Raw genomic sequence first — 14261 nt, forward strand, 5'->3', positions numbered from 1 at the left:
TAAGGGTGCCATTTACTGTACATAAGCTGGTGGTCCTACTCTGTGCTGAGAATGATCCTAAACCCTTATTTCTTTGGCACAATGGATGCACTCCACGTGGCACCCCCCCCCCCCCCCCATGGCGTTTACATCTCAAGGGTAACATTGAAAGGGGGAGAGAGGCCTGCCTTGGCCAGCAGAAGGGCGAACTTATCCCTAGTCCCTTGGCTTTTAATAAACAGTGGTGTGTTTTTTTTAAATTAGGAACCATAATCTGGGCTGCTGGCTGCCAGGTCTGACTTGAACTCTTGCTGCTTAGGCATTATTTAGAAAACACACATATCTACCACAATAGGCTTTGCACCTGAGCCCTGATGACAGGCATATACATGGACAGCCTTGTTAATGAAACTGAATGGCAGCTTGTTTTCCATTGCTCACATTTGCATATATCTTTAAAACATTATTCCTCTACTAGCCAATTAGCCCATCATAAGACGGGATTTTCAGGTCTCTCCTTCATGTCGGTCTTCTCTCCTGAGCCTCTGGTCTCTCGCTCCATCTCTCTCTCTCTCCTCCTCCTTCTACTACCTTCCTCCCCCCCCCATCTCTCCTCCGCCTCCTGCCTCTCTCTCCGTCTCTCTTCCCCCTCCTGCCTCTCACTCGGGGGACCGTGGAGCCCAAATGGCCATTTGGGCGCCGCACTCCCCGTGCTGCATTGGGGGCCTAGAGCCCAAATGGCCGATTGTGCTGCTTGCTCCCACGTGGTGGCCGGGTTGAGCAGCACAGAAGTCAGCCGAGCGCCAAAAACAGCAGCAGCAAGAGGGGAGGCAAGGAGGGGGCGGTGACATTCACAGCTAGGAGGCGGGGCCTGGAGCCGCTGTCACACTGCATGTCACCACCCCGCCCCCCTTCGCTTCCCACCGTGGCACTCGGCTGACTTCGGCGCTGTTCAGCCAGGCCACCCCCCCCCCCCAGAGGGAACAGCCAGCATTTCGGCGTTACAGACTCTCAGACACTGGGCTACTATCTATATGATTAGCCTTCCCCCTCGTTTTAAAGGCTGTTTAACAGGCAAAACTCAGAAGCAGCCCAGTAAGGATAGCCTTATGGTAAGCCAGGATGGAAATAGTTGCAGAGATTCAGGTCTAATTTTCTGTAGTGGTAGGTTGATAACTGCAGCAGTATATAAAGGGCTTGAGCCAACCCCCGTAAGTCAATGGGAGTGTTTCCATGGACTTTGGGGCTCAAGCCCCAAAGCAGCAGCTGCCTCTTAAGTTAGGGATTAATTGTGCATCTCTTCCCAACTGGGAAAAGATGATCTTTTTAGACCCTGGTCACAAGTGTCCTTCATCCCTTATCCTTAGTTTTCATTCCGAAAAAGCGCTCTCTTTAAACAAAAAGTCTGTTCCACAAAAACTCAACTATATTTTGTTTACGGAATCAAATTTTCCATATCCTGTGCATCTGTGAGCTCTCTGCCCCACACTATTCCTCCTCCTCTGAGCTCTGTGGCTGGTTCAGTTCAGCGTGTCACATACTAGGGATGTTAAATATCAATTAACTGAATAGTTGATTAACCTCATGAATGCTTGAGGATTGGTTAACTTGACTATTCTATAGTCCCTGGGGTGGGGCCAGCAGGCAGCAGCATGTATCAGAGGCAGCAGCATGGGGTGCCAGGTGGGAGCTGGTCTGCAAGGGGAGCCAATTTAAAAACCAGCTTCCCCTCATGGACTGGATGCCTGTTGCCCCACACTGCTGTCTAATAAAGCAGCAGCAGCCCCTGTCTAGGGGAGGTCTGAGCTCCCAGATCCGGCATAGCCGCAGCAGGGGTAGGTCCCAGACCTGGTGCAAGCCAGGACTGAGCCAGGCTGCTGGGGGAGGGGAGTGGGGAATGCATGTAGTCTATAGCATTAACTGATAAACTTTTGCTTATCAGTTAATTGAGTACACTATTACATCCCTATCATGTACAGCTTGACGTATCCCTAATACTGAGTACTGTTTAAGAAAAACAATATCGATGGGTAGCTCGTTCTTTATTACTGCAAGAACATTGCACTGGCCTTTTCTATTCCATCCCCGCTGTCAGAAAATGAACAAATATTGTTCTAATACAGGTGGTTCTTTTCCCACAATGGAGCGAATAGTCCTACAGTAGCAGATGACTGCAGTAAGCCATTCCTCAATGGACTGGCCTGAAAGACATACAAGGTTGTTTGGTTTTAATAAAAACTGGAAGTTTTGTTCCTGTATTGTTGCACTGGCTTTTTTTTTTTGCCCCCTTTTGAGGCAGTGCCCCATGCTCTAAGGGCCCCCTCCCCCATGCTGGATAACAGCCATTTCCTTGTTTAATTTAAAATAAAAATCAAGGTGAACATTTGAGCTGGCGTTAGGCTGGAAACCATGACAGAGCCCACGTGGCCCAGAACAGACTTTGGCATGATGGTGCTGAGTACATCCCTTGTCCCTTACCCCATCCACGCCCCTCACTACCCCTTAGAATTGCGGCAGGCAGCAGCGACCTCACAGGCGCGGCCAGTGGCCAAGACCTTATGGCTAGCAGCAGAACTCCTGGGCAGCAATGCGCCTGGCTGCCAGGACCCCGGGCAGCTGGGACTCCAGGCAGCAGGGGACCTACCTCGCGTACCGTAACGTCCCACGCCCCTGCTTTCATTCTCAAATGAGTGCCTAGGTGTGGGGTTGAAATCGAAAGGGCACTTACAAGGCATTGAATAGTGGTCTCTCAGCCATTGAGCCATTTTAAAGGCACCTTATATCTGAGCTGTGGAAATAGCATCCCTCCCAGGGAGGGAGCCACAGAAATACCATGCTGTTTTTTAATATGCATTGGCTTCACCAAGATTAAACCCCATCCCTCCAAACAACTTTTGGGGTACTAGGACAAGGTGCTGGTTATTAATGAATTAAGAGCTATATTCTGCCTCTTCCATAAGAAAAGGAGGAACATGACTGCCCTGCCGCTCTCTGACACATGTCCATGCCTGCCAGCATCTTCACAGCATCCCTCTGTGTTATTAAGAGTACTACTCGCCAGTAGTAATGCCGCCGCCACACAAAAAGTATGGTTTCTGCCCAGAGCACCACAGTGAAATGCATGAGGAACGGTCTCAAAGTACTGGCTTAAAATATTAGTTGTTAGACTGAGCTTCCTACTGCTGGAAAATTGCCATGTACTGCTACAATTTGCTATTTTAAACCGGCACAGGATTTTCACGTTAAGTCTTTTAAGGCTGATCTTCAAGGCACAGCGCCCTAGAATGCTACATGTAAAACCAAGCTGCAGTGTATGGTAATGCATGCAGTTTATAGGCAAAGAAGAATGTGTCAAAGTATCCTTATCCCAAAATTGTAAGCAGCTCACAGATTCTCCAGCAAAACTCACTAGATGAAATCACTGCATAGAATTTATTTTATTTCATCAACAACATATGGGCTACATCTACACTGGCCCTTGCTCCGGAAGAGGCATGCAAAGCAGGCAAGTCAGAATAGGGAAATCAGCGGGGGATTTAAATATCCCCCGCGGGATTTAAATAAACATGGCCGCCGCTTTTTTTCCGGCTTGGGGAAAAGCCGGAAAAGAGCGTCTAGACTGGCGCGATCCTCCGGAATAAAGCCCTTTTCCGGAGGATCTCTTATTCCTACTTTCAAGTACTTCAAGTACTTGAAAGTAGGAATAAGAGATCCTCCGGAAAAGGGCTTTATTCCGGAGGATCGCGCCAGTCTAGACGCTCTTTTCCGGCTTTTCCCCAAGCCGGAAAAAAAGCGGCGGCCATGTTTATTTAAATCCCGCGGGGGATATTTAAATCCCCCGCGGATTTCCCTATTCTGACTTGCCTGCTTTGCATGCCTCTTCCGGAATTAGGGGCCAGTGTAGACGTAGCCATGATGTTTATACATATATTCTAAAATCTGGAAACAGTGATTACACAAACCTGAAGGGTTAGTTTACAATGGATTTGTAACTAGTTCTTGAAATGTTGGTAATAACTGTGTCTATATATCTGTTGAAGTCCTTGAATCTAAAAGCATTTGAGGGGTTTTTTTTTGTTTTTTTTTTGTTTTTTAAAGAAAAGCATATCATGTTTTTCCTAACAGAATGAAAATAATCCTTTACAGTTGGAGGCTTATCAAATAGCAATTAATGAAAATCCCTTGTGGATCAACAACTTAGAAACCTGTATTAACTAGGCTTTGGTTTTAGCTGTTTTCATTGAACCCGTCACCATAGTATCTAGCAGCCATGTGATGGGTATTTATAATATTAAGTATCAGAGGGGTAGCCATGTTAGTCTGGATTCACAAAAGCGACAAGGAGTCCTGTGGCACCTTATAGACTAAAGATGTATTGGAGCATAGGCTTTCGTGGGCAAAGACCCACTTTGCCAGATACATTTCATGGGCAAAGACCCACTTCATCATGCCATGGAAATGTAGAAAAAGAATGAATTTTCATGTCCAGCACCTTAAGATCACAAAAGTATTATTGTTGAGAGATTACGTACTGCCCAGTGCAAGCATCTTATAGTTTCAAAATCCGTGTAATTAAATCACAAGGTGCACACAGTTATTTGACCAATAAAATGACAACTGCAAAGACATATTATTCTTTGTTACATAAAGCATGGCTTTTAGTAAAGGTTCTGTTTGCATTTGACATGACAGACCAGGAAAATACAAATCAGGAACCCTTTAAACAAATTATTTTGGAAACCTTACCAAGTTGCACTGAATGGCAGCCAGAAGACACCCACAAGAGAACGATTTTTATTTAGTAATAGGTCTTGGCACTGCAATGGCTTATGATATTTGATCAAGAACCAGATAAACGGCTTTTTTCCTACTTCTCTGATATTGCGTACAAGTGCAGGATATGGCTGTTCTCTTTGTGGTACAAAGAAGGATGGCCAATACCAGAGACTTCAACTTCTCTCCCAGAAATGGTCGCTAGTGTTCAAGGTTCTCTACCCACCACCACCTTTCCCAAGTTAAAGCCACTCACCCCATTATGGACACACCCAAACTCAGCTGTCAGCTGAGACGCACCAGAAAACTTTTTGGAATCACATCTCTTAACTTCCTAGGTAACTCTTTTCTTATGTCATCTCAGATGTTCTAAGGAATCAAAGAGACGTTCTAATAAACACCATAGCTACCACTGTCTCAGTCAAAACAATGTATATGCTGATTAGAGAGAGAGACTTCATAGACCTGGAGTCATAAAAAAAATTATTGGCATATACAGAATCTGTTAGGCTAAGCCCAGAGTATTGTCAAATAAATAATTAAGAGAGTCAGAAATGCTCAGTTGTCAGGTGTTGGTTTTTCATCTCCACATTAAAACTATAAAGTAAAGGTACATCTACCCAATGCTGACACTGTTACACCAAACAGGACTCTACTCTGCAAGGAATCCCACTGATTTTAGCCCAGTAGTAAGCTGGTACGGTTTCTATTGACTTCAGTGGGAGTTCCCATTTACTGTCAGGCTCAGTTTGACCCAATCACTCATAAGCATTTCACTGATTTCAATGGTCTCTCTGTCACAGCGTAACACAGAGATGATTCAGTCTGAAACAGGATAGCAGCAGCTGACCATAGGAACACAATTTGGGCCATACTATGCAGTTGTTCTACTGCTGCGCACTAACAAAAATAATCCCTTTTCTTCGAATGGGAATAACTTGGGTAAGTGCTCTCCACCATCCAAAAGAGTTGCTCAGTCCAGCCATTCTGTCAAAAAACTGTAGCATGGCATGCAGCTTTTTAATTAATACACATATTAAGGCAGGGATGGGCAATAATTTTTGTCCGAGGACCACTTCAGAAATTTTTGAAGTGGCCTCAAACTACCCTGGAAGGGGCAGGCCTCATGTGGAAGCGAAGGGCCAGGACACTTCCGAGCTTCCCCACCCACAGACCCTGATTGGTCTGGGGGTGGGGGAGCACGCAAAGTCTTCTCCTTCCCCCCCCCCCTCGAGAGAGAGAACCGCCAGTTGTTCTGAACAGCTGGTGATTCCCTTTAGGTACCCATGCCCCTGGCAGTGGGAGGAGACTTTGTGTGCTCCCCCCTGCTGTCCCTAGGTCAATCAGGGCCTGGAAAGGCGGACCACGTGAAGTCTCTTGCTTCCTGCCCCCACCCTGCAAGGAAGCAGCATACTTAAGAGTCAACCACCAGCTGAGCAGCAGCTGGAAGTTGACTTTAAGTGCTAATCCCCTTGCAGGGCAGGGGGAACACGCAGTCTTCTCCCACCCTTCCCCTGTCTAGCACGGAGCATGCGGTGCTGAGCCCCTCGCAGGGCGGGAGGAGACTTCACGTGCTCTCCCCACCCCCAGGCCAATCAGAGTTTGGGGTGGGGGGAGCGGTAGGGCCTCCATGGGCTGGATCAACTCCTTTGGAAGGCCTAATCCAGCTCACAGAGGCCCTTTTGCCCACCTCTGTATTAAAGTATTTTCTCCCTCCTCCCCTGTGTTTCTCGTCTCCAATACTCCATGCAAAACACTCAGGCTACATCTAGTCTGCAGGCTTCTTTCAGAAGAAGCTTTTCTGGAAGAGATCTTCTGAAAAAACTTCGAAAGAGAGCAGCCACACTGCAAATGTGCATTGAAAAAGCAATCTGCTTTTTCGAAAGATCTCGCATTTAAGCTGTGATTGCTAAGGACTGAGTGGCCACCAGGGCATCTGTGCTTTTTCCTGGAGGTCTCTTCTTTTGAAAAAACTCCCTCTTCCCCATCCATACATGTCTTTTTCCAAAAAAGCTCTTTCGGAAAAAAGCTTCTTCCTCGTAGAAAGAGGTTTACCTATGTCTGAAAAACCCCTCTGTTCTTTGGATTTTTTTTTTTTTTTTGAAAGAACGCAATTGCAGTGTGGACCTTAAGTGAAGTTTTTTCGGAAAAACAGCCATTTTCCCAAAAAACTCTGCAGTGTAGACATACCCTCAGTCTCTTAATCCCCTACTTCTGCTGCTACCCAACTTATGCCTCCCTTGCCCTTACTTGCCCTCCCACTTGCCAACTCCCTTCTACCAGCCCCCCACAGCTGCTCAGCCTCTATTCTGCTCTACAAAGAACAGAGGTAGCTCCCCCAATCATTAACAGCAGAGACAGCAGCTCCTTGGTGCCTTCTATCTACCACATGTTCCACTAGTAGCAGGGGTGGCACCGTACTCCATCAACAAACCACAAGCTGGTCAAATGCCCCAGTCTCCAATAGGCCATTCTAGGCTTGATTGCTTCCCTTTTCAAATTACCATAGGAGGATGTAATGACTCACCTCCCCTCCTGCCCCCATCCCTGCCATGACTGGTTAGGGGCAATGTTCATCTATAAACCACAGCGTAATTGTATGGTCAAGGAATCCTGCGTAGTTTCAGTTCTCTGGCCACCTTCAAAAAGGCCATGGAAATGTTTGGATAGTTGGGGAGTAACAAAGAGGAAATGTTTATATCTTATTCTTCCCCCAAGAAGGAATAATACTGTAACATCCCTTGTCCCTGAGGGTCCTTTCAAGGTACAGTCCCAGAATAATACTGTAACACTTCATCCCTGTGAGTTACTATCTGGAGGCACACAGAGGTAAAGGTTTAGTGAAGGTCACACAAGACAATCCAGGAGAGAGCTGGAGACAGCAGGGCGAATTGATTTATATGACAAAGTGGAAAGCTGGATTTAAATCATCTGAGTTTAACCAACTTTTTCATTTGTACTTCAGTTATTTTCTAAAGGAAGGTGGTTTCTTATTCATTACCATTGCCATTTCCAACTAAACAAAGTCTCTATACTAGGTTTGGTACAGCTTTTCGCTGTCTAGGAGGGCATGCTACACCGTGATACATATTTTTAAGCACATGATATGGCTTCATATTTTCAAATCTTTATTAACTGTACATTTTAGTATGTTAGAAAATGGTAACTGAAGGGTGGAGTCATGAATATTCATACATTGAGAACTGAGCCCGGCATAGCTCCTGTAGAAGGAAGCTATAAAACGGGGAGTCTGAAGCTATGCAGGTAGGATTGCCAGATGGTTTCAGAAAAAATAGCGAACAACAAAAACATACCAGGAAACAGTTTGTTGAGCCAAAAAAAAAGGACTCTGAGAGTCGTTACGCCATATTGCCTCCCTGCATCGGGCCAGACAACTCACCTGTGGAACCCGGTAAGCACGAGGGTGGCCAGGCTGCCTCCTTATTGAGCTGGACAGCCTGGGATTTTCACCTTCTGGCCAGGAAAAAAAAAATCAGAAAGTATCAGACATTTTAGGTATCCGGTGTTTTCTGAATTTTTTTTTTTAACCATACGGGAGGTGAAAATACCGGACTGTCTGGTTCAGTACCGGACATCTGGCAACCCTATACGCAGGCGGGCTCAGTGGATGATCCCGATGAGATGCACAATGGTGTCCCCCAGAGTTATATGCCCGGTCCCAATGCTGTGATGACTTTGCCAGTCTTTAGAATCCAGAAAGCACATCCCCCGGTGCCCCACACAAAATAATACATGACCTCTTGTTCCATATTTGTAAAGCTTGACTTAAACCACCAGAGTTCACCTCTGAATTTTTTCTTTATAAATTCAGGGAACCTTTAATTAAAAAATTGTGATACACGCTCATGGATTCAGCTTATTTATTCTTTATTTAAATGTTTTAAGAGATTACAAGCCTTAACATATTTTGTATTCAATTCAATTTTCATTTTAAACAGGTTTATTTTTAAAAAGATAGCTCATCATCATTTAAACAAAGGCAGACAATCCTATTCAATTTTTGTAAAAATCTGATTATTTTTATTTTCCCTCGCCCCCCAAAATAATTAATTTTATATACCCTAAAACTCAGATATTCTGAAGCCTAGTCCTAGGCTTTAATCTTAGGACATTGTATGCTTCATGATTACTTCTATAGCAACCATAGCCGGGTAGCCTTTTGTAGGAACAATTATGAGGACAAGGCCCCAGACCAGATAAGCAATACAAAAACCTTTAATAAAATTCCTTTCTTACATATGAACAGAATATAAAACACTGAATCTATGCATAAATGTTTTATTTAATTGTTTTTAAATCACTGGAATTGACAGAGAATGAGAGCTCCATGAAATGTGCCATACATTCAACAAAGATATATTTAAAGTCATTGATTTTTTCATTCTCTGAGGTGATCACTGCTACAGATAATTCCTTATGTATAAAAAGTTCTGTAACGTTGCTTTTAAAGCATTTTTCAAGGTAAAGTCCAGGAGAGTTTCTAGCCAAGTATCCCAGCTTTTTGAATGCTCTAAATAGAAAATGACTTTAGCCACTAGTCCACTGGCTTCTCTTCCGGCATTTGCAGCTCTGGCATGAAAGAAACATGAGCCTAGAGCATACTGTTTTTGGTAGTGACAGCAGACTGTTGAGAATCTGCACACTAAAGAGTCCCAACACAAGAAAGGAAAAAAACAAGTTCATTTTATCTTCAACAATACTTTTACCACAAAGCCAAGAGAGCTTCAGAACTATTTCTTAGCAGCCACTTAACAACCACGCCCCTATTGTTTCATACAACAATAGAAAAAAAAAAAAAGACCACCAGGTACAAAAATCTTAGTACTACAAGTTATTAAAAACCAACCCATTAAAACGTGTCAGAAAGTGTTTGCATACATGTAGAAATACAATCCCATTGAAGCAGCGTACACCAGAAATGACAGTCGTGACATTTTTTAATTAAAAAGAGAGAAGCCCAGATGTTCTTTTAACACCAGAACATTTGAGAAAGGGAGAGGAATAAAACATTCATCATCTGCCATGCCACATCCATCGTCTTAGTAAGGTCACTTCAGGCATAAAAGAGCATGGTGTCAAACAAAAAGTATGGAGTTAGAGTTTGACTGTAGCACTCCATGCCAGGCCCTCAGATTGAGAAACTTTCCTGAGTTTTGGTTTATTTATGGAGATTTGCCAACGGCCCAGGTAGTCCCCTGCAGATACCAACAGAGAGGTTCCTAACTGTTACTTTTGGGACGTGCCAATCTTCTTTGCACCCAGCATCGCTTGCCACCCCAGCCATCCTGGGACATGATCTGCTCTATAGAACCCCCGGTGTGCAGGGGGCACATACAATACTGTGCTTGGCTCATGCCCCGCCCACACAGCCCAATCCTGATCCCACTGAAGATAATGAAAATTTTGCCACTGAGGCAGGATTTGGCTCCTAGAAGCAGAGGACATCTACTTCACAAAATGCACAGGGAGTGGGCTCCCAGAGGTCAAGCCAGCCACTGTGGGATTTAATGTAGACTGACAAGAATACAGAAACAAAGAAAGCTAAAGCACAATAGCAAAGGACAACTTGGTGTCAATTATCCTAAAACAAACATCCCTGATAGAATTTGCTGCATTGTGACTACATGCTTTTTTTCTTCTTCACAAGACTATCACCTCCAACTCTATTAAAGATGGCCCATACCTAAAGCCTGGCAGAGCCAAATACAGCAAGTTAAGTGAGCATACCTGATTGAAAACAGATGAGGTGCTATCCCAAACGTGTTGCCTTTCTCCTTTCTGGAACTTTTTTAGAAACCAAAATGTCTCAGTGGAAAGCTCACGCTGCCCTAAACACCAGTATCTGCAGGAAGGCAGTGTTTATCTGGCAGGAAAGAATGAGTCTCATAAAGAAGGCAGCAGCACAAACTGTTTGAGACTCTGTAATCATTCTGCGTTCATCTCCTACAGGTCAAGAAAGGCTCATTATGGCAAATGGCTGAAGCCAAAGGGCTTAATAACAGAACACTAAAACTGTATTCCACTTAGTGTTGCCAGAGAAATTCCAGTTCTCAGAAAGGGCACAATGACTGATATTGGCAAACATACAATTATATACAACTTATAGTTTATATATAACATGATATGCCCCTCCAACCTTCTCACTTTCTCTTCTGGCTATTACCCATCTTTCTCAAAGTAAACAGTCTGGAAGATCTTAAATAGCAGAAAAAGAATTATTCTTCTCTTTATGCCTATTCCTTTTTAGCATTTGCCTATTTGGCTAACCAAAAAAAAACCCCCAAACCACTCCAGTGCACAGACAGGTCTCACATGGCATTCCGTAATACTAATGTGAATCTCAATATTCAACTAACTACATTTTTAGAAAGCAGGCCTTTCTCTCTAGATTACTACTTTACTTCTCACAGTGTTCTCCATGCCAAACCTTACCCATTTTCATTGCCACAACTTTATTCCTGACTTTCCCTATTTCTCAACCACTGCTTAGAAATTTATCACTGGTGCGCCTGGCAATGCCCATCTACTTGCCCCCTTCAGCCCTGTTGTAGGCACCCCAGTAAACCACTCTGAGTCATGCACCATCAGTGGCCCAGTTGTGTACTCCAGTACAGGAAGCAAGACTACTATGTTAGACTCTTCTCCGCCTCCCCATAATTCTTCCTTCATCCCACCTGGTAACTAAACTATGTCTGTTTTAGATTTCACCACATCATCCACACCATAACCTCCCTGAAACTAACCCTCACTTTGATCCATTCACTGCCACACTGATCCAGCAGTGTGAGTATGTGCACAACCTGTACATTTCCATTTTACACTGGCTTCCCTTCACAGTCCCTTTCTCTGTTTCCACCTTCCTGCTCCACTACACCCATCTTTTTTTGAAACCTTGACAGTGTCTTCATACATCACTTGAAATCTCTAACTCTGATATTTCAAACTCAATTTCAATGTACACACTTTATATAAATAGGTAAAAGCGTCAGACAAAATATTCTATCATCTCTGTGGTTTAACATTTCTTTAAATAGCATTAAAAACACAAACATCCAGCCCTTGCAATTATACGTACGTAGGTACACACATACACACGCGCACTCACGTGTGAATTTATAAGGCTCATAGGTATGTATGCAAAAAATAAAGACTGTCTAACCCCCCCTCCCCTGAAAAAACATATTCTATATAATGAATCTGAAGCCAGAGGCAAACCATTTAAAAAAAAAAACTTCTTATATTTGCGAGCATTCTTCTCTCTTCTGTTTTCAACTCATCAAAAGAGTATTTACAAGCAGAAAAGCTGCACAAGCAGGCTTCAAAACACTGTTGACCTGTAACCGTCACCACTGTGCTTCAGAGCGCCTTTGTACTGGCTGGGTGTGTAGTGTGTGATGCTGGCTTCTGAGGGTAATAACTGTAGAAGTAAACCTGTAGGAGGATGGCCATGTCCACAAACACCTGGAGGAGACCGCATATGGAGAACTGGAAAGGAGCCTGGTTCAGAATAAAGTAAAAAGTCTTGAAGGTATCACCACTGGTCCACATCAGCACCATCTTGACACTACAAAAAGGAACCAAAAAGAAAAAAAGAAGAATTAAAAAGGGCACGATTGAGGAATCTCCTGGGGCTAACTGGCATCTGCACAGAGGGTTTGTACAATTTTAACAGGATCCCCTTCAGCCAGATGCATGCATATTAAATTGACCAAAAGGTGGCATGTGAATTGTCTGCCAAGAGACCCCTGGTCATCACTGTAAAGTGTACATATGCTCATTTGTTTAAGGAATGAGGTTTCTGTTTCTGAAAATTATGTTCTGAAAGTATGTGATTAAAGGCAGATCAGCAGAAGGGGATAAGTAAGTAGAAGGGAAGAGATGCTTATCTTTCTTTACCTGGTCACCTGTTTAATGTCCGTTTCACAACAGAGACCTTTTTTGCATTATTGAGCATAATGCTAAATCAAGAGGTTGTGAATTCAACAGGACAAAAGATGTAGAACAAGCAAAATCAGCAAGGAAATTTACAAGCAAAAACAGTGGATTCAGGAGGGAGGTATAATTGCCTAAGAGACAAACTGTTAGCACGTTCTCTCTTATGAGAGGGTTGCAGCCAGGCTGGCTGGCAAATGCTGCAAAGACTTTGGGGGAACTGAACTTCATTAGACAGGAACATACCTTGTCAGTTAAATAGTCCATGTTACAATTTTATTTTACTTGTTTGTATTTGTTTCCAATACTTTTACAGGGTGAACCTCTCCAGTCCAGCACTCTCTGGTCTGGCAACATTCATGGTCCAGCATGATTTTAGTTAGCTGGATGTTCACTTATCTATCATGTGTGGTCACGTTTCCCATGGTCCCTTAAAGTTTGTTTGCAGCCACCAGTCCTGGCTCTCAGGGTTCTGTGCTGTTATTGAGCTCTAATTTACCCCTAAACGTCTTCTAGGAGCCCAGTGAGCAGTGGAAGTGTTGGCAATGCTGCTAGACAATATTGACTTCCCATGGTCCAGCAAATTCTCTGGTTTGGCACCAATCAGGACGCGAGGGGCCAGACTAGAGAGATTCAACCTGTACTTGCTCTCTCTCAAATTTCTATTCTTTGTTAAATACATTTATATTTGTTTTCACTATCAACATATCTAAGTGCTGGGATCTCATCTAACGTGTCACTGGTAAAGGAGACTCTCAGGTTGCAGTGACAGCCATACTCAACTGCAGAGGGAGAATTTCTCTGTTTTATCCATGACAGGTAGAGTCAGGGAGCTTTGATATAGAATTATCTTTACCAGACCATGACAGCATTGGTCAGTCAGTACCTGATGCTGCAGCAATAGACTACCACCAAGTCCACACCACATACACGACACAGCGCTGTAGTTAAGGGTGGATAATTGCTTCCTGACACCTATTGCCTAAGATTTTGTTATCTTAGTACCTACAGATATAAATGCTAGTGATCAAGGAGTTATCCAGCTCCTTTTAAAAATCAAGCTGTGATATTAGACTTGATGAAATCCTATGGGGAAAAAAATTACACACATTGATTATGCTGCGCATAAAATTAAGTAGCACAGTGAACAAACAGACTTCAAATCTATTCACTGCAACATTTTGACCTCCTGTGCATGACTTTTTTTTTTAAACACACACCCACACACACAAATCCCTCTAGTCACAGTCTAAATAAACACACAAAGAACTGATTTCTTGTACGTCATACCATGCAATATGTGCTCGAGTCAAAACAGGTAGTCCATCAGTACACACACAAAAAAGCAATGGATGCATCTGCAGCTATTTATAGCAAGATTAAAAATCCATCAAGGAGGTTTGCTTCCATCGTTTATATTTGTGCCAATGCCCAAACGTTAAGGTATCTATCATTCCTCCCATCTTTCACTATCTCCTGATTTCATTTTGCTGAACCTTTGGCCCTTCGCTACTTGTCCCTCACCTCTGGTGCATTTCTGGTCCTCCCATTCAAGC

General features: G+C 43.6%; 1 protein-coding gene across 2 annotated transcripts in view; it reads right to left on the minus strand.

Annotated features, from left to right (window-relative positions):
- Positions 1-2006: 2006 nt before the first annotated feature.
- SLC66A2 (solute carrier family 66 member 2) overlaps positions 2007-14261 on the minus strand; it is a 111297-nt gene continuing 99042 nt past the window's right edge. Inside the window, exons 6-7 of one of the 2 annotated variants that reach the window (XM_006134018.3) lie at positions 5009-12337; positions 2007-2180 (exon numbers count right to left, since the gene is read on the minus strand). In XM_006134018.3, the coding sequence (XP_006134080.1) occupies positions 12130-12337 (208 nt within the window). In that variant the 3' untranslated portion in view covers positions 2007-2180; positions 5009-12129. Of the gene's footprint in view, positions 2181-5008; positions 12338-14261 lie in introns of those variants that run through there. The other variant, XM_006134019.3, reaches the window with a different exon arrangement.

The sequence above is a fragment of the Pelodiscus sinensis genome, chromosome 2, assembly GCF_052426305.1.
Source record: "Pelodiscus sinensis isolate ZL-2025 chromosome 2, ASM5242630v1, whole genome shotgun sequence".
In the NCBI taxonomy this organism is placed as follows: Eukaryota; Metazoa; Chordata; order Testudines; family Trionychidae; genus Pelodiscus; species Pelodiscus sinensis.